The sequence below is a fragment of the Malurus melanocephalus genome, unplaced genomic scaffold (assembly GCF_030028575.1).
Source record: "Malurus melanocephalus ecotype Western Australia unplaced genomic scaffold, MMel_1.1 scaffold_356, whole genome shotgun sequence".
NCBI lineage: Eukaryota > Metazoa > Chordata > Aves > Passeriformes > Maluridae > Malurus > Malurus melanocephalus.
The window spans coordinates 848-21210 of NW_026623588.1; the positions used below are offsets into that span (position 1 = coordinate 848).

Here is a 20363-nt window from a genome sequence, read left to right on the forward strand (position 1 = left end):
AACTGTTCAAATGCTTTCTTCATGAGGAAAGTAACTTCATCTCACCTGTGTCACATATATTCCAATTTTTGTTCCAATTTTGTTCCACACATATTGCAGGGTCCATCTGTATGTTTAAAAAGTGATGGTAGAACAAATGCATCTCTTTCCAGAGCATAGAGGGTGTTCATGTTTGGCACAAACCTCAGGGTTTCAAAGGCAGTGTTTAAAAGCAAAGCCCAGATAGCCTGAAACGTTGCAGATAAGCAAAGAAAAGACTTTGTGCTAAATGCAGGGATCAAATTCAGTATCAGTGACTAAAAAGAAAGTTTCATGAGGAGCATGTTTTCCACTTGCCCCAAGATAATATTTTTTGATTCCTGTGCAGTCAGTGAGCTAGAGCTTGGCCAAAACCTTCTGTCAGGGGAGAAATGTGTGGAAGCTGCTGAGAAGTAGCTCTTTTCTGTTTGATGCTCACAATTCCTGCAGCAAGGGGGTTTTGCTGGCAGTGTTTTTGCTAGAGGAGCTAATCAGAATGGTAGCTGAAGGGACTCTGGGGTCACTGGATGGCTGTATTTATGTCAGTAGTGCAGGCTGGTCCAGGCATGGTGACCTTGTGCTGCTCAAGGGCTGTGGAGGGACCAGGGATGTGCCAAATCCCAAACTGGTCAAGCTCCAGACCTTGCAGCAGGCAAAGCAGCACGGGTGCTCCTCTGTGTGAGGACTGTGAGGAGTAAGAGGACTGGGATAAATCACTTGCATCAGCTTCCAATTCAAAAAGTTTTCACCGTTTGGGTTTTTGTTTGGGTTTTGCCGGGACAGGGCAGAGGCTGAGTTAATTCTCCAGTCTTTGTGTTTTACAACAGATTTTTGTTTGTTTGATTTATGTGAAACGGAAATCTGGCATGATCTGTTTAAAAATACCATGGCAAGGTTTTGGATTGTGTCCTGCTTAGGACAGAGCAGCAGAGGTCTGAAGTTCAGAGCATGATGCCCTTGAATATCAAACCTGTGGCTGTGTCTGACATGTCTGCAGAGAGCTTTTATTTATTCTCCTTTTGCTGCTTAGGCTCATTTACATTCAGTAGAATATCATGTTGCTGTGACACTTTACCTGACTGTAAGAAATGCAAGTGGGGTTGGTTTTTTTTCCCTGTTTTTAAAATGCTGATTTGAAAGAAGTGCAACTCAGAAGCAGTTTGCTGAGTTGAACATTATTCAGAGGGGTAGTTGTTGCAAATCTGTCAGAAATGCTGACAAAGGAATGTCATGAATAGCTTACAAATCTTCTCCTTGAGGGAGAAATTGTATTTCAAATGATCTGCTCCTGATTTGTCCATCACTACTGCATAGGCATGGAAAGGCTGTAGGTTATGTCCTTCCAAAGGATATAATTATGTATGTCCTGCTGAATTATACGGTGGAAATCATCAGCATATTAAAACAAGATGTTGCTGTCAGTGATGTCTGAAGAAAACAAACAGCACAGCCATGGGTGAGAGGCTTTCAGATGAACACTTCCACCTCTGACATTTGTCTTCAGCTGGGCATTTTACAGAGTTAAGATCCTTCTCAAAGCCTCAAATAAAAATGTAACTGTTAATCAGTTAAAAAATTAGTTTTCTCAACATACATGCTTGCTGGGTGATTTTCACTGTGCTCACCATTGTGATAGATTTGTTTGGCCAACCTTAGGACAAGTATTTTGTATCAGGCTTTACATTTGAAATTATATTCCTTCCTTTAAAAGTTTGTCTTAGGTATTTGATCAGCTCGGACAAAAATAGATAGCTTGTACAGAGACAGACTTCTTAGAGCAGAGGAATTGCTGAGAAGTGAGGAGAGGAATGGGACTGAGCCCGTGGCTAAAACCAGCTCTAATTGCAGCTGCTCAGCACTGAGACTTTACCCTGAGTAACTGTCTGTCATAAGATGCTGTCCTTGTCCTTCTTGTCTTATTTTGCTCCTGGCGTTTCTGTAAGAGAATAATGTCAGTGTCCCGGGAGTGCACCGCTGCAGAAACAGATATACTGGAGTCGAAAACTTCATTTCTGGGAGAAAGCCTGTCTGTGGCATTAGCTTACAGTGAAATGTCAGGCAGCAAAGTGAAATGGAGGCCATCACATTGTGAACAGGATTTTTTTTTGTTTTTTCTCCTTCTAAAGATGTGTGTGTGAGTGGAAGGACGGGCTGAGTAATGGCCCAGGGCACATCCCCGGGCTCTTGCTGTCGCAGCCTGAGGCTCAGCAGGAGCTCAGGGCTGGGTGTCCTCTGCTCTCTGTGGTTCTCGTGGTTCTCATTAGCCATGGGGCACCTGTCAGTCTCCCATCAGCTCGTCTGGCCTGAGCAGTCACCTCCTGGACCTTTCACCAGTGCTGCCCTTTTGCTTCTCCCCCTCTTCCAGGAGCAGCATGGAATTCACAGCCAGGGTGCCGCTACTGCAGATGAAAACTCTGCAGTTAGTGCATCGTGACTGCCACAGCACTGCACACAGGATGTTCCTGTGCTCCCAGATTCCTGCACACATGGGCCTGCCTCCCTTCCTTCTCCCACCATCCCCATCCTGTTTACCCCGTGATCAGGCTCCGTGAGCAGCTCTGCGTCACGCAGGTATCCCACTTCCCAGTTGGTTCATATTAATATCAATCTGTGGGCTTTGCCCACTCCAGACTTAGCTCCAGCATCTTCCCTACCGTTGAGCCATCTGTCCTCACAAACACAGTGCTGGGAGCTGTCAAAGCTGTGGTGTCCCTTGGCAGGCAGTTCTTACACTTTGCAGGAGGACTTTGTGTCGGTGTCTGCGGAGGATGTCCCGTGATGCTCCACCCCGTTCAGGGACAGCAGTGGGGCAATGTTTTCTTGCAGCCACTGGACAGACCATCACTGTACATCCTCCCTGCCAGCTCAGGCACTTTGTTTCTGGCTCTGAGCAGCACCTACCACTTCAGGAGGATGGCTCACAGGGCATCCATGGAAGATTGCAGCCCTAGGGCAATTTCTGACATCTAACAGTTGGTTTAAGCCTTGAGCAAGGTGTTTTAGATTTGTTCCAAAACTCTCTTTAAGCAGTCAAGCACTGTGGCTGCTTAGTATATATATTCAGTACTTGTATTAATATTTTCTTCTGTTTTGCATTTTTATTTGACTTTTCAATTCCCTAGACTGCGAGGAAGTGGAATGTTGAATAATTACCTGCTCCTTAATAAATTAGTGTGAAAAGGCAACTGGTGCCATGCATCACCTTAAACTGCTGTCTGTTAAAGTTGCATTAATGTGTATAAATAATATATATCTTTGTGGAGGAAGTGCTTTGTCTTTCTAATGAACAGTTGCCTGATTGGAATGGCTGAAAGACTGTATACCCTGGGCAGAAAGGTTGTTTTACATGTGTCTGGATTATTAAAATGGATTTGTGATCCAGAAACAGCAGCTAGGAGAGATCTTGTTTAGCAGAATATGCTGAAAACTTCAAAAGACATTGTGAGAAATCAGGTAGCAGGTGACTTAGTGATTTGGGGACTGGTATCGCTTCCACCTCAGGAAAAGGGATCAGGATTTCCATATCTTAGTTTTAAGGAGTGATACAAACTGCCATTAAACATTCATTTGTTGCCTTGTAGTGGGCAGCAAACATTTCACTGCGTGTTTTGGTTCAGAAATGGCTTGAAGAATAACCATGACAGCTGATTAATTAACAGCTACACTAGGACAGCCCCACTTGCATGTGAAATAAAGATAAGTCACTAAATTATGATATTTGTTGGAAGTGAAAGAAATGACAGTTTTTGTGCACAAGAAAAAAAAATTGAATTATTTTGCATGTTCTTAGCATCCACAGCAGGTGCTCAGTGATAGCAGGTGCTGCACAGTCATTTCTGTCCTGCTGCAGCAAAACAGTCTCTCCTGTCATCCCTTGGTCTTGGATAGGAAAAGGACTGGTGCTTAAGTAAACATTTGAAGCACTTCCAGTGTCCATATTTTTTAATGTTATCCTAAAATCCTGTCTGTTCCACAGGTTATAATATTACAATATTATATGAAGGCTGTAGCTGTGGACAATCTGGACCATCCCAGGTTACACTTGGCATCTGTAATCACAGAGCAAAACTTTCCTGTGCCAGTTCTTGGCAAATTGGCACAGGCAAAAGAGCCAGTTAAACAAAGGGCAGGCAGAGAGAGAATTCAGGGGAGAGGGAGCTTGTCCAGACAAGCCTGACATCTTCACATGCACAGCAAAATACAAATTGAGCTTGCATATTTTATCAGTATGAGGCTGACCCAAAGTGACCTGGTGTGTGTTTGTGCTCTGGGATTTCTGGTTTAGCAGAGTCTGAATTCCTCACCATGACTGAGATTCAGCCTGGTTGTACATAATTGCCTTTTTTTTCCACATGCAGCTTTTGTTAATGATACGATTTTCTTCCTGTTCCACTCTGTCTCCTTTTGTCATTTAGCATGAGGAGGTTTAGTACAAGGAAAGGGGAGGAGAGGAGAACTTTGCTTCTCTTCCATCTCAATGCAGCATTTCTGTCCTAAGCCTGCAAAATGAAGCATTAGAAAAGCAACTCCTTGGGGGAAACATTTCACTGGTTATTTGTGTGCCTACACTGCCAGTAACCAGAGCATGTAATGTACCTGTGAAATGAGCAGAAGCAGCATCCTGGGGCTCAGGCCAGTCTCACTGAGCTCCCTGTGTTTCCTGGAGATGCACTGTGGTTGTCACAGGCACAGCAGGATCCCTGCAGGCACGTGGATGGTGGCCACACTGATGCTGATGTCTGTTCCTCTTTTGTCTCCCTGCTAGCTGAAGACTTGGAGTGTGGATGAGCTTCAGAAGAGGCTGTCAGCCCTGGACCCCATGATGGAGCAGGAGATTGAGGAGATTCGCCAGAAGTACCAGTCCAAGCGGCAGCCCATCCTCGACGCCATCGAAGCCAAGAAGCGGCGGCAGCAGAACTTCTGAGCCACGGGTAGAACATTCTTCCATCCTCAAACAATCAGCCCCTTGCTTTTATGACTACTGAACAGATTGATTTCTATTGAAATATGCTAGCAAAATAGAGGGCAATACTTCTGCTCGTTTATTTTTCCATAGCACCTTTGTGAACTCAGGAATGCCATTATGTGGAAAATCCTGATTGTATGTTTTAATGTTAGACATATATTTAAAACATTATTCCAAACGAGTTCTGTTACTGCTAGGAAGATCGATTTTAAACCAGAGGAACCAGATAGAAATAGGCTAATGAAAGTTGGCTCACTCTCTTTTCCACTGAACTTTCAGGAGTCCATTTTGGTTTAAGTTAATACGGATTGTTGTCTGTAACAGCTGATTCTTTTGTGGTTTTTTTTTTTTTTGTTTTTGTGTTCCTTTGTGAATGCACAGACTCAATTTCAAGCTGTTAACTGTTTCTTTCTACTGTTAAGGTACTGATAAGTTTTAGGTCACTGAAGAGAGCAGGTGAGAACATGTAGAAACTGTTCCAGCCTTTTGAAAGAAACTTAAATCTCAGTTTTTAAAAAGCCTGTAATAAGCCCCATGCCTTACACTGTGTGCTTTAAGCAAGTGTGGTTTCTTCAAGACCTCAGTTTTGTCCTCGTTTTGTGTATTTTATGAATTTATACATGTAGATAAAGCATGTTGTGCCTCCATAAGAAATTACATTCTGTAATTTAAAATCCACACCCACTTAAAACCAAAAGCCAATCAGTGATCTGATACCCCTTTGTCTGTCTGTTTGGAAATGTCCTTCAGGGAGACCCTGCTGAGAATGGAGTGCTGGGAAAAGGAAACAGTGTTTGGATGGGTGGAAGTTGTGTGAACCTCTCTCAGGAATTAGGTACTTCGGCTGTGTCTAAGAGGACTTAAAAATCTCCACAGCTTGTGAAATATTTTATAGGCTTCATTTCAAATTTACATCTTTAGATGCTTGAATAAAAACTTGATTTCACAATCCTGCACATTTCTGCAAGGTTTAGCACATCGAGAGAGTCAAACTGAAAGTAAAGACTGTTGAATTAACAAAGATGTGCATTTATGATGGTGGAGCAAGGGCGGAGTTTTTCTGGATGAGAAGACAATTACCAGTGTCCTGCTGGAAGAGGTTCAGTCTCTTCCAGTTCCTCTGGATGCTCTTGTGTTGTTTTTTTTTTTAATTTCCCTGCCATCCCTGCCCAGCACAGCTCAATCAGCCACGATGCCCCAAGCGTGTACAATCGCTGTGAGGATGGTGCAATCAGCTCACATCAGAGTGGAGAGTAAAACAAAGCCTGTTTGTAGGGCAGAGGATGAGCAATGCTCTGCCCTGTGGGCTATCACAGCAGAGCCGTGTAGTTTTAAGTGTTCCTAGCATATGATGGAATGTTTGGACAGAGCAAGTGTTCCTACCAATATATTTTTATATAAGAGAGAACAGTTTCCACGTCTGAGCTGGGGCCCTGGTACATCACTGGATGATTAAACAGCAGTGTCTCCTGGATGAAATGCTGCTACAGAGGTGACATGTTCGTTCCATGTTTCTGTAGGGTCTTGTTTCCCCACTGGAGCAGATTCCTGGCTGCTGCTCGCAGTTCTACTCCACAGCTGTGAAAGGAACCAAGCCATTCTTACCCTGTGCAGGGCTCATTGCATCAGTTTGTGTCAGTTTGATAATGCAGGGGATCCCAGCTGTCCCTGAGGAAGAGGGAGGCAGAAGGCAGTGTGTGTAGGGTGCTGCAGGGAGGGTTCATCCTGGGCTAACCTGCAATCTGACAGCTTCGGGTGCTGGGGAGCACCAGGGTGCTCATCTGGAATCTGTGCAATAGGCTTTGCCCTGATGGTGTCTTTATGAGGAGTGATATTCATGAGCATCCTCAGCATCAAAGAAACTCCCCCAGCCTGGGAGGGACTGCTCTGTTCTGTATTTGGATCTTGTTTAAGTGACCTGGATGGACGTGGCCCAGCACCTCTGGTGTGACAGAGATCTGTGACACGTAAATAAACTCCTCACTGCCTGGGTGTGGCGTGGGTCACGCCTGTCCTGCTGGAAGGAGGTTTTCCTCTGYACTGTGTAGGTAACTTTGTAGAGATCAGAGGGCATTAGAAACCCCAACTTTTAGGTGAAACACCACGGGGKGGTGTCTATTTACAGAATATGCAACCTGTGACTGCTGTAACTGAATGTAAGCACTCTTGAAATACTCTGCTTTGCTGACGTGGTTGTCTTAAAATACAGCAAACGAACCAAAATAACTAAAACTGGTCCAATGGCTTAACTGTCTTTGAACCTTTCTTAAATGTTTGCAGTGGGTGAGACTTAATGATGTTTCTTGCACTTGGAGCTGTAATGCAGAGGAATTATTTTCTCCTTCACTGATTTTCAATGTGTTAGAGAAAATATTTCTCTTTTTGATCCTTTTGTAGAATGTCTGGGAGCACAGTTCATTTCTCAAAGTCCTCCAAGCTAAGACCAAGGCTGGTACCATAAGGGAAGGCTATTTTGACAAAGTTCTAAGCAAAACAAAAAAGAAAAAAAGCTTAATTGTGAAGCTGCATTCATGTGCTCCTTGGGTCCATCTGCATTGTGGAAAAGGTTCTGGACAAACCATTCTCTTTTCTTCTGAAAACCCAGAGATACTGATGGTGTCGGTCATGTGAGACTTACAAATGTGAAAGTTTGTAGCTTTAACTTTTTTTGTAACAAAGAAATTAGCAACACTGGCATAAACTGCTGACTTGAAATGCTATTTTGTAAGATCTGGCTGTTTGTATATAATAGTGTTGGGTCTTTAGTTTGTATATGTATGAACCAGTAACTTTTGTTGCATTCCTCTCAGTTTGATACCGGAGATTTTGTTTGATCTTTCTCAAATATCTTGCCTTATTTGTTCAAAGGGGCAAATAAACTGTCCCTATCCAAAAGCATCGGTGTTGTGACTCATATTTTATGCATTAAAATCCTTTGGGGTGTTTTTGTTTATCAGGATGGGTTTTAACACGATGCACCTCTAATCAGCCAATGTTATGCAACATTCTGGAGGAGACCACAAGCTTTCAGGAACGCAGGCAGTGAACGTGTCAGACACACATTTGAAAACATTCCTGATTCTGCAGCTCGGGGTGAGATTGTGGATTTGAGGGGCAGGTCTGAGAGCTGCCAGCTCTGTGGGGTTCAGGGGGTGATGCTCAGGCAGCTCCAGCAGTGATGGGCACAGCCCTGCCTGGAGCTCCAGGGGTGTTTGTCCCATGGGTGCTTTGGTGGATGGGGGTGCTGCATTCTGCTGTAGGTCCTTGCTGATTCTGCAGCAGCTTCCCTGAGCCTGCAGGCAGGTTTGGGGCTCGCTACAAATCAATTTATCCACCTTCCTACACAACAGGTGAGGCTAGAGGCTCACTCCTAATTCTGGCTCGCTTGCTGCACTTTGAGCTTTCTAGCTCAGAAAAAGATGAAGCTGACAGTGAGTGGGTGCTGCCTTCCCATGGTGAACTGTTGGCTTCGATGTGGTTTCCCTGAGCAGTTACTAAATCTGTCCTGGAGGGATGACTAACTGGAGCAGAGACAGAATTCATTCAGGAGTCAGCTTTGCTTAGCAATTCCGGAAGAAACAAAATAGATCTGAGCTTTTAAATGTTGGGAAGGAGCATGGAAATCAAAGGGAGGGAGGCTGCCGGCTTTTCTAGTAACTGGGAAAGCCTGGAGCTCTCACATATTCTCAGCAACATTACCAGGAGATTGTGGAGCCCCAGAGCAAAGGGAGGGAGGTTTGTGCAGCCATACCTGGGGACTGTTTGTGTGCCCTCCCTCTGTGCTGGCAGCACTGCATCTGCTGCACACACTTCTGCATGTGACTGACAAAACCTACAGCAGGTACCCATGGGCTGGGACTGATGTTTAGCCATGTTCTTCTCCCCCATAAAGGAAAAAAATCAGCTTTCCACTAAGCCCATAGCACCAGCAGTTTTTAACAATTATTAGCACTAAGGTACTGTGCCAGTGTCCTTTTTTGCTCAGCTAACTCATTTCCTACACCTTCATTTTGTACCATTTCCTGCTGTCCACAGGCCAAAAGAGTGAGCTGAGTGAGCTTGGATAAATGCTTTGAGCGTTGTTGGCTGACAGCCCTGCCTCGAGAGTTGACAATTTTTCATTTCACTAATCACTCTGGCAAAATTTTGAAGCATCAAACCAGGAAATACCCATCATCTCTTTCCAGACTGAAAGTTAATTGCTCTTTAATTTAAGAGCCCAGGAAGATAGCCAATGTGTTTAAAAACTTTAGAACAATTCAATCCCATCTACAAAGGACTGTCCTGCTCCCCTCTAGGTCACTGCTGCTCAGATCAATGCAGTGCTGGAAKTGCAGAGAGCCCAGAGTCCCTGAGTCCCATCCTGAGCAGTCAAAGCAGCCTCTTCCAGACCAGGCACCAGACAACTGAGCTCTAGGGTGGATTTTCCTCAGTTCAAAAGACTCACAAGCTCTGGACCATCATTCCTTCAGCACAGAGAGGATGATCTTGAAAAAATCTGGGGCAGTTTTTCCCACTCTGCTCGAGGTCTGGATGTGAATGCATTGTGGGTGCTGTGCCTCCCTGCACGCCTGACCCGTGGTTTTTATTCCCTGAAATGCTGTGACCTGCCTAGGCATATTTGGTTAATTTAATTCCATGCCTTCAAGGCTGTTCATTTGGCTTTCTCAAATGGTTGGAATGAAGTCTTGATTTTATGTGTTTCCTACGACTAAGTTATACAGCTTGGGTTCAGATAAAGGCTAAAGTGACCCCATAAGTATATGCAGACCTTGGGTATGTCTCACTACGAGGCAAAAGAGGTTTAGCATTATTTTCTAAAAAAAAAAAAACAAAGAAGAAACAGAATTACTGCACTGTTTGACTTTACTGATCTACTTACATTGTTCAGCAAACAGAAGTAACACTGATTAAATGTGCCACGCAGTGTGCTCCAGCAATGAGATCTGATTTTTGCTGAGGTCRGCAGGGCTGTAGGAATCTGTGAAGAGGAGATCCCAAAAAAACTGCTAGTGAGGAGTCTTTCCTTCCTGCAGATGAAGCCCTTTAAAATCTGGTTTTCTGATTACCAGCTGAGTGCACAGACCATGCTCAGGGTAGTCATGGATCTGAAAGTTGGCAAGAGGAAGGAAGTTTTAAACAAAGGTAATGAAGTTTACTTTGTCTCTTTGAGCAGAGTTGTCTAATTCTCAGCTGCATTAAATAGCTTAATAAGGTCACTCCTTAATCACCATTCCCTGGAGGCAAGAGAGTCATGCTTTAGTCAATCATTTTCTGAATGTGGAAAGCAGCTTTGTAGGAATAACCTGATAAAGTGTGTAATTGATTTACCCACTGTATCAAATGAAAATGCAGCCGCTCAGGAAAACTGATTAGGGATTAGGCAAAAGAACATGAGTTTCCTACTTGCCTTAGAAATAGTAAGGCAGGCCCGTGCTGGCAGCCCAGTGCTGCACAGCCGTGTCTCGCTGGGGAGCGTGGGCTGTGCTCACCCACTCTGCTGCTGGGCACCTTCCTGCACACAGATCTGCCTGCACAGCAGTGGGAGGATTTTCCCAGTGCAGTTACTCAGAGCCATACAAATCCTAATGTCTTCACAGAGAGCAGGAGGCTAAAAAAAAGAAAGCACCTTGCGTGGCTTTCCTGAACCCGAGCTTGGAGCTCTCGTGTGCCAGCCCTCTCTGATGGGGCACAGGGGGTGAGGTCCTGCCTTGCTTATAGCCCCCAGGGATTTTTGCCTTGGATTGATCAGCAGCAAGTGGATTTTATTTTTTTTTTTAAATAGAAAAGCTCACAAATGAATAAATAAAATAAATTCAGCTCTGTTTTGACCCAACTCCAATCACCCCCAGCAGAGGAATGCACCTGACAGGAAAGCCCAGGTAAGGTGGATTGTCCAAACTGCTCCAGCCACGATGACACCATGGCACAAGGACTAGCTGTCTGCACAGCATCCAGAGCAGGGATGAGGTGGGAGCTCTGCTGTGCTCCAGGGTGGTTCTGGAGCTGCTGACAGGGTCCTGCAGYGCTGTAGGACCAGTTTGGCTGCTCCTGTTCACCCCAGCCTGGCCCTGGCTCAGCCAGGCAGCATAGACACGTCCAGCTGCCACGAAACACAAACCAGAGTCCACAGCAGATCACTGAGTTCTTTAATAAAATATACAGTATGCATCCCATGCATAGATAGAAAATTAATTTACATGCTCCTAATTATTTGCATAATGCTTTTTCATTAATAGATGTAATTTACTCTTCACATTTGAATACAWTTTGCTACCGGAATATTTATCTTGAGAAGGGGAAACTCCTTCCTTTATTCAAGTAACAGTGCAGCAGGAGCTGGCTGGAGCAGAGGGTGCTGCTCTCCAGTCCCAGCTCCCAGCAGGGATAAGCGCRGAGCGGACCATGAACCGTCAGTACTGGAAGACTTGATGATGCCAGAAGCGTGAGCACCCTCCCATCCCACACTGCTGTTCCTTGGTTACCCTCCCTGAGTCCCACTGGGATTCAGAAAGGCTGGACCTGCACTGGTGTTGGTTTGGCTCTTCTTGCCCGTGACCAGCAGATCGCTACAGGCAGAGCCAGCACCAGCAACTGCGGCTGTGCTGAACCCCAGCAGGAAAACCAACAGCCACCCCCACGATTTGAGTGCCTGGGGCCACCCTGCAGCCATCAGCATGTGTCTGAGGTGKTTTGGGGACTGCAGGATGCACGTTTCTCCTGCTTGGAACAGGCATTGCTGGGTGCACTYCTCTGTGTGCAATGGAGCTGCACAATTTCCAAACAGAGAATGGGGGGTGAGGGGCAAGGAAAAGCTCTGTGGGGAGTTAATGCTGTGCTGGGAGCAGCCCCAGAGTGCTCAGGTGGGCTGKGGGTGCAGGCAGCAAGGGGGTTGGTGTTCCAGGCTGACCTCCCTGCCCAGCTGTGAGGTGCTCAGAGGCTGTGGTGACACGGAGCAGTGCAAGGTCCCCTCTGTGCCAGGTCTCTCCCTGCAGAGGGAAGGTGAGTGCAGTGACACTCGTGGGGACACCTGGGCCAGTGTGACCCCCTCCTGACAGCTCTGCCTGGCCCTGGGACAGGGAGGGAAGAGGCAGGATTTAGCCAGGCTGGGGCTGTGTCGAGGGGGACCAGGACTGGCAGGGAGCCCCACTGGGATTGGCTCCTCAGTTTCCCCAGCGTGTTCCCCCCTGGCTGCTCCTGCCTCARAGGACAGTGTTCCTCCTGCCTGCTCATCCCTGGCTGCTGTCCCTCCCCCTGTGGATGGTGTTCCCAGCTGTGCCACACGCCCAGCACAGCCCCAGACCCAAACCTGGGGTCTCCAGCAGTGGCACCGCAGCAGAGTGGGTAAATCCTGCTGCAATGGAAAAAAGGGAAGGTCCAATCAATCCCACTGCAGGGGCTGGGGACCATGAGGCTCAGACTGAGCTGGACACTACCTCTCCTCCCATACAGAATCATTCCCAAGCCCTTTTCCTTTATGGCTGGGCGGGCAGTTGAGCCTTTTGAGGATGTTTCCAGCTGGGGTAGGACAAGGCTGGGGCTGGAGTTGTTGTCCACCTGGCACAGGACCTGTAAGGCTGCCAGCCTGGTTGAGGGCTGCTCCACCTTGGGCGATTTAACCTCACCCCACAAAACACAAAACCTCAGGGCAGAGGAAAATCCCTCTCCATAAAGCTGGGGTGGTGCCTGATCAGGGGTCACTTGTATTTCTTATTTTCTGCCTCCCGTTCTGGCAGGGGTACATCCAGCACCACAGCCTCCCTTCACAGCCACGGGTGARCAGGGTGAAGGCTGAGACACATCCAGGCAGACTCAGGGTCTGGAAGCAGCCAGCACCCACTGGGCATCTCCAGCCCCTCCTGTTCTGCACAGGGCAGGGGCGATGCTGCCGTGTCCCGGTGCCATGCTCCCCATGAGCAGGCAGGTCCCATGTGCCCCAGATGGGAGTCAGGGGCTGGGGTGGGCACCAGGGGTCAGCCCACGGCGGTCGGGGCTGCCCCTGTCCAGGGAGGTCTCGCTCAGAGCCTCCAAGTCTCGGTCGCGGCTGGAGATGCTCGCCACCTCCTCGGGCTCCTGCTTGCCGCTGTTCCTGACCGCCGCCTCCAGCGCCTTCTGCTTGCGGTAGAAGTGGGAGAACTTGTTGAAGATGATGGTGATGGGCAGTGCCACCACCAGGATGCCCCCCAGGATGCAGCCCGAGGCCGCCAGCTTGCCCGCCACGGTGACGGGCACCACGTCGCCGTAGCCCACGGTGGTCATGCTGACCGTGCCCCACCACCAGCACGCCGGGATGGTGTCGAAGCCCACGTCTTCCTCCTTCTCGGCAGTGTAGGCCACTCCGGAGAAGACAGAGACCCCCACGGCCAGGTAGAGCAGCAGGATCCCCACCTCCCKGTAGCTGTGCTGGAAGGCAAAGCAGAGCATGGTCATTGAGGCCACCACAGCCAGCACAACCAGGACACAGAGATCCCACAGTGCCATCTCATCCCTGCACACAGCTCCCTGCACACCCAGTGCCTCTGTCCATCTCTGCTGAGGGTGTCCTGCTCCAGGCATGGGGCAGGGAGCACATGAGTGACCCACATCTGAGCGAGGCTTAAAGGCAGGAATTGTTCCAGGCACCCACGGCTGCCTCTCTGCGCTGCAGCAGCCTGTGAGAACAGGAGGGAGGACAGATCTGCGTTCCCCAGCCAGGGATCCCCGGCAGAGGCTGCTCCCCTGCCCCCAGCCCTCACTCTGGCCTGATCTCAGCTAACAATATTTAGCACATTTTCCTTTTATCTTGGCAGGTCCCCAGAAACCACCTAATAGGCAGCCACTAAAAGAAGCAATTTGTACCTTCCTGAGTGGCTGGCACTGCTCGCAGGGAGGATGTGTCCTCCACTGCAGGTTCAGCTCAGCTCTTCCCCAGCTCCCTGGGGACTCCACAACCAGACCCCCAGGGTCCCTGCTGTACCCCAACACCTCTGAGCCCCAGCACCCACAAAACTCTTTGTTACACAAGTGTAGAAACTCCTGTTTCTGAGATAATTCCATTCCCTTCAGGTTTGGCTGCTCCTCTGTAAGACACTCCAAGTAAATGTCAAAGCTGCCATGAAACCAAACGTTCCTGGTCTTCAGGACAGTGCRGGGGTCCATCCAGTGTCAGCATGGGCTGGTCTTAGGACCCATCTGACAAGGTGCTGCAAGCCCCAGCTTGATGAGACACAGCCCAAGGGATCTGGGAACCTTGGTGTCAATAAAGCCATGGGACACCCAGCTCTGATGGCAGAGGGGTGCAATGCTCCTTGAAAAAGCCATTGTTTCTCTGGTCCCAAACTAAAACCTTTGTGCTGCAATCTTGCTTTTTATATTCTTAATATTTGGACAAAGCATAAACCTGTGCCAGAAGCCTGGGGGGAAAGGCAGTGGGCAGTTGGGGGACAAGTCTGACAGGGGACACACTGCCACCACCATCCTCCCAGCACTTTTTGACAGCCACAGGTGAATTTTTTGGATGTTTCTGCCCACCGACCTGCCAGCTTCCTCTTCAGCTTTTGGGGAAAGCAAAGCAGAGCTTTGATGGTGGGGATTTTTTCCCAGTCTCCTAACAAGCAGAGAATGCTTTATTGGAGACCACATAATGGCTAAAGGAAACAACATTTGAGCGAAGCAAACAGCAGCAGATGTGGGAAAAGGCCTCTGTGGTCAGAATGAGACTTAGAGGAGGTGGATTCATGGCAGGGAGTGAGGAGGCTTTGCTCAGACAGATGGCAAAAGCCAGCTAATGCCAGTAACACCAAATAACCTCCTCTTCCTCCCCTTCCTCCTCCTCCTCCYYCTCCTCCCTGACCTGTGGCTGCAAATGCCCTACAGCAGCGCCAAGGGAGCTCCTCAGGGAGGACAAACAGCTCAGAGCCCCTGAGTTTCAAGGATGTATCATTTGGCTGAGAAAGACCTGCTCCTGGCTGGAAGTTAACAGCAGGTCTGTAGGTCCCAGCTGGGGACCAGCAGCACCAAATAATCYCATGCATTTTTAAAGAGTATCGGTTCTGGCCCTGGGATGTGTTGGAGGGGGAAGGCAAAAGGGAAGTCAGGCAGCTCAATAGCTCCTGCTGCTTCAGTTTACAATCAGGGTCAGGTTTGCAGCACAGGGAAGGCTCCAGGAATCTCCCAGCTGATCCTCAGGCGCTGGCTGCCCCCTGTTTGCAGCCATTTATCTGCAAAAATATGCATTTCTCATTGGCAGAGGGGAAAGGGAGCTGCAGCTGGGGTTTGGGTGGGATGCAGTTTTAGCCRGGGTTTGGGTAKGATGSAGTTTTAGACAGRATTCAGGKGGRWTGCAGKYTTAGCCAGGGTTTGGGTGGGATACACTTTTAGCTGGGGTTTGGGTAGGATGGAGTTTTAGACAGGATTCAGGTGGGATGCAGTTTTAGCCAGGGTTTGGGTGGGTTGCAGTTTTAGCCAAGGTTCGGGTGGGATGAAGTTTTAACCAGGGTTTGGGTGGGATTCACTTTTAGCTGGGGTTTGGGTAGGATGGAGTTTTAGGCAGGATTCAGGTGGGATGCAGTTTTGGCTGGGGTTTGGGTGGGATGGAGTTTTAGCCAGAATTCGGGTAGGTTGCAGGCTTAGCCAGGATTCAGGTGGGATGCAGTTTTAGCCGGGGTTTGGGTGGGATGCAGTTTTAACCAGGGTTTGGGTAGGGTGCAGTTTTAGCCAGAATTCGGGTGGGCTGCAGGCTTAGCAAGCTGCCAGCCTCGGGGGAGGCAATGCTGGGTAATAAAAGACTCCAGCACAAAGCCCTCCAAGCAGCACTCTCTCCAAGCTCCTGCCAAATGCACATCTTCCCTCCAGTACAGCAGAAGATAACCAGGATGGAAGAGCCCAGTCTGAGTCTTGCCAGAAATTCCAGCACAGAGACGGAACAAAGATGGCCTGTGGTGGTGACAGCAGGGTGATGTGGGATGTGCAGCTCCTGCTCTCCCAACCTCTTGGCAAATTTAGGGCTCTGAGGGGACAGACAGCAACTCCTGTAAGTGCTGTAATTACCCAGGGACAAAAATCTATCGACTGCCAGAGGGAGAGGGGCTCCAAAGCCACTCCTGCAGAGTTGCAGTGGCTGCAATGAATGTCGGGCATGACAGGGAGGAAGAGCAGACACGAGTGGGAATCCTCTCCTCAAATGAAACACGCTGTGGATCAGGCCCCAAGCAATCTGAGGACTGTTCAGGGTTTATGATGCACAAATGGCACAATTCCCTCTGCTAGCACTTCTGTGGCAGGGGAACAATCACTCAGCTTGCCAGAGCCATCGCTCCTGCTTCCTGGCTGTTAACAGCCTTCGCTGCTCTGCTCCCGCTTTCTGCTCTCGCAATAGGAAGTAAATCATGATTAACAAGACGTCGTAATTTATGTGCTCACTAAATCACAGTGCCAAGCTGCTGCATCAGATTTGTGCCTTTGCCCRTCCCCATTTAGAGCTGGCTATGGAGTCCCCAGGAAGGGGCACCTCCCAGCACGTCACTGGGTGAATCAGCCGCTCGTCAGAAGCCAAAGCAGGGACACTGCGGGCTCCCCGGATCTCATCTGCTGCTTAGTAATACACACACGAGTCCATCAATGCCTGCCCTGCTGAAAGGTGTTGTTCACACTCAGCTGGGGCACTGGCAGGGCTTAGGTAGCCTTTTCCATGTGTAAATTCACTTAAATTTCACCTGGGTCTGCCACCTGTCAGTGCTCCTTCAAGGTGAGTGTTCAGAAGTCARCATGATGCCTGATGTCCTTCAGCCATCTTCATTTCAAACAGCCCTCCCCAGACCCTGTTTTCAGCAGGTTTTGAGGATGCCAGGAATATTTTGATGCTCTGTGGGCTGTGCAGGATTAGTTCTGGGCAGGGCTGATCCTGCTTCACAGCAGAAGCTGGCAGAAGACTTTTCTACTGCCCATCCTCAGCCCCCATTCACACTCAACAGTTGATTTTCTCCATGACTCAGGCAGGGGAATGGGGCCAACCCCAGCAGCCGATGCCAGCACACCCCATGCCAGCCCTGTCACTGCTGCAGCAGTGAAAACAGGGTGTCCCCAGCTACTCATCCCTGTGATGGCCCCTCAGAGGGAGCAGCACCAGGAGCTGCAGCTCCCTCCCATGCCAGGCACTGAGTGCCAGAAGAGTGTCCCTCTGGCTGAATTTCAGGCTCTGCTACAAAGATTGCTTCCTTGGCCTTTCATTTGATAGACCAGTTGCTGAMGGGGGGGAAAGCACAGGGATATTTGCACAAGCAGTGCTTGAAAAAGCAGTCTTGTGGTTTGAACGTGGGGCTCAGGGGCAGAGATGAGATGTTGGTCCTGTTGATCATCCCCCTGTGCCCAGCAGGAGCCCCACGTGTGCATCAGTCTGAGCCTGAGCAGGCTCAAGGATCAGCTTTAGGATTCCTATTGATGTGGTCACCAAGAGCGAGGGACAACTAATGGCTGAGTTTAATTGGCCTCTGCACCAGGCTGGATTTTTTAAGCACAGGAGATGAATTTCCCTATCCCCAGATTCAGGAACACAGCCCTCAGCATGAGGGGGATGGAGGGCAGACATGGGGGTGAGCCAAACCACACCGGGTGTGGAGGCTGGTCCTGCTTCACCAGTGATGTGCAGTGATGGAGATCTGGCTGCAGCACTGGGATAGGGAGAATTCCATGACAGATTTCAAACTGCCCTGGGTCTGTCTGGAGARGCCAGGGGTGCTGTGGATGGGGGTCTGGAGAAACACAACCTTGGGGCACATTATGGGGGATGTGCACCCTCTCACCAAACCCACAGGGATGCTGCTTCGAGCACGCCTGCTCCTCACTCCCTCAGCATTTCCTCCTCCAGACCTCATGAGCATCACGTGGTCCTGGGACCAGCTTCCTCCAGCCCTGAATGCCAACTTTTCCATCACACTGAGGGGCAGCTGCTGGTAACCCAGGCTCTGCTGTGGGCACAGACCCTGCCTGGGGCAGGCTGACACCCTTTGCCTTTCTATTGCTGCTTTGTGCCAGACCCAGCCTCACTGTATTTTGAAGCATTCAAATATCAACAAGGATTTCTAAGTTTCCCTAGATGGGCAGACACCAGGGGCTGGACACTGGGCTCTGGACAGCTGGCAGCTGCCCTTAGGAGGTTTCCCCTTTTCCCAGACTGGGGACAGGAGCAGCCCTGAGCCATACACAYGGGATWTGGCAGAGCCAGCAGCTGCTGCCTGCTCAGCAGGTCACTCTCAGCCCAGCTAGGCACTGACTCCYTTCTGGTGGGACATCCCCATCCACCCATGCATAGCTGAGTCCATTCCAGCGCTGTGCAATGAGGCTTTCATCCCACAGTGGGATGGCTGAGAGCCTGCAAGCACCAGTGCTGCACGAAGCACAATGTGCTGTGTGTGTGTACAGAGGACTSAGGCAGTCAGTGCTGCTCACACCCGTTTGCTTTAGCTCACACACCAAAGCCCAACCCCACCACCCTCTGGCTCTCCAGGCACCACCCAGAGCCGGGAGCTCACTGCAAACAGGTGCTTCCACATCCCCCAGCCATGCCAGAGGTCTCCTTCTTGCCCAGAGGCTAAAGGAGTCTTAGATAAGCAGATAGAGAGCCAGTTTACCTTCAAGGTGGCCCCCAGCGACCTCAGTCCCGTGGAGTGCCGAGCCAGCTTCAGCACCCGGAATATCCTCATGAGCCGGAACACCTGCACCACCTTGCCCAGGTTGCCCAGCTCCGAGTCACTGCCCACGGTCACGTCCACCAGGAGGGTGAAGTAGAAGGGCAGCACCGAGACAATGTCAATCAGGTTCAGAGGGTGCTTGAAGAACTTCCTGGGGTTGGGCGAGAGCAGGAGGCGGGAAGACACTTCGAAGGTGAACCAGGAGATGCAGAAATACTCCAGCTTGTGCAGGATGGGCTCGTCGAGCACGTTGCCGTTCTCATCCACCTCCTGGTACTCRGGCATGCTGTGGATGCACATGGTGGCTATGGACACCAGCACCACGCTGATGGACACGAAGCTGAAGAGTTTGCTGGGGATGGAGTAGCCGGGGTTCTCCATGGTGAGCCAGAGCCGCTTGCGCACGTTGCCGCAGCGCAGGGTGCTGTAGCGCAGCAGGTCGTGGTTGATGTCAGAGATCTCATCAGGGGATGTATCCACACTGCTCACCTCGCTCTCCTCATCCCAGTTGTGGTGCCGGCTCTCCARCTTGCGCTCGTGGTAGCGGTAGCTGCAGCAGGAGTCCAGGAAGAACTCGTTGATGCCCCAGTACTCGATCTCCTGGCAGAAGGAGAAGACGCACAGCTCCTCCATGACGTGCAGCTTCCCCGTCTGGTAGAAGTGGAGGACATAGAGGAAGAAGCCAGGGTTTCTGTCGAAGTAGAACTCCCTGGCGCTCACGTCGTAGTCATCGCAGAGCTGCAGGATGGACTCCTCCGAGTCGCAGGAGAGCAGCCGTCCCAGGCGCGTGTCGGGGAACTTGGAGAGGGCGCTGGAGCTGAGCCTCCTCCTCAGACCGCCCACGTTGATGTTGATAACGTCCTCCTCAAAACTGGGACCCCAGTAGTTTAAGGTCTTGTTGACCATGATCAGCAGAGCAGGAGCGGGTTCCACCTGTGGGTGAGACAGCGGGGCTGGAGGGGCACAGSGCTCCCCCAGGTCTGGGTGCTCCCRGCTGAGGGGGGACCAGAAGCACCCTGGAGAGTGAGGAGGGATGTTTGCATTTTGCAAAGTGAGGACCAAGGAGAGAGAAGGGGAGAGAAACARCTTTAGACAGTTGCTCTTCTGCGGTATGGAACATAAAAAATAAATCAAATTATTTTTCCGGGTGAAACATTTCCTTGCTTTTCTTACCCCTCAAAGTTTCTCCCTTYGCAGGTTGTTAATGGCCTAAGGAAGGCAGTTTAATGCACCCCCAGCACTTCACCCATGGGGCTCTCCTTCTTCAAATGAGTAATTAGTYACTGAAGTGAGGATTTATTCCCCAAGGAGTCTCCCAGAGGAAAAATTAGATCTTACCAAATCACCACTGCTGTGATTCTGCCAAAGTGCTTTGTAGCCACACTACCTATGCTGCTAATTAGACCTGGTCAAAAAGTCCTTAGATGTTACAATCTTTACAACAGCACAGACAGTTTTGCCCAAATCAAAGCACTGTCAAAGAAGGTGTGAGTTTTAGGGAGAATTTGAGAGGAAGAAGTGTCAAAACAATTCGTCTGCCTGTTTTGTTTCCTCTTGTGTGTTCTGCCATGTAARATATTAAGATTATCTTTATAATGTTGAAACATAACAAAAACAATGATTCAGAATTATTGTTGACTGAATCAAATCTGTGTGTCAGTGAGGAAATAAAAACCTAGAGTTTTCATTTCTATTGTGTTTTACGTATTTTT

At 49.3% G+C, this 20363-nt stretch overlaps 1 protein-coding gene across 1 annotated transcript in view; it reads right to left on the reverse strand.

The window, feature by feature from the left end:
- Positions 1-11122: 11122 nt before the first annotated feature.
- KCNS1 (potassium voltage-gated channel modifier subfamily S member 1) overlaps positions 11123-20363 on the reverse strand; it is a 12791-nt gene continuing 3550 nt past the window's right edge. The window contains exons 2-3 of the mRNA XM_057378406.1: positions 18592-19584; positions 11123-13387 (exon numbers count right to left, since the gene is read on the reverse strand). Coding sequence (XP_057234389.1) covers positions 12932-13387; positions 18592-19557 — 1422 coding nt within the window. The 5' untranslated portion in view covers positions 19558-19584 and the 3' untranslated portion in view covers positions 11123-12931. The remainder of the gene's footprint in view (positions 13388-18591; positions 19585-20363) is intronic.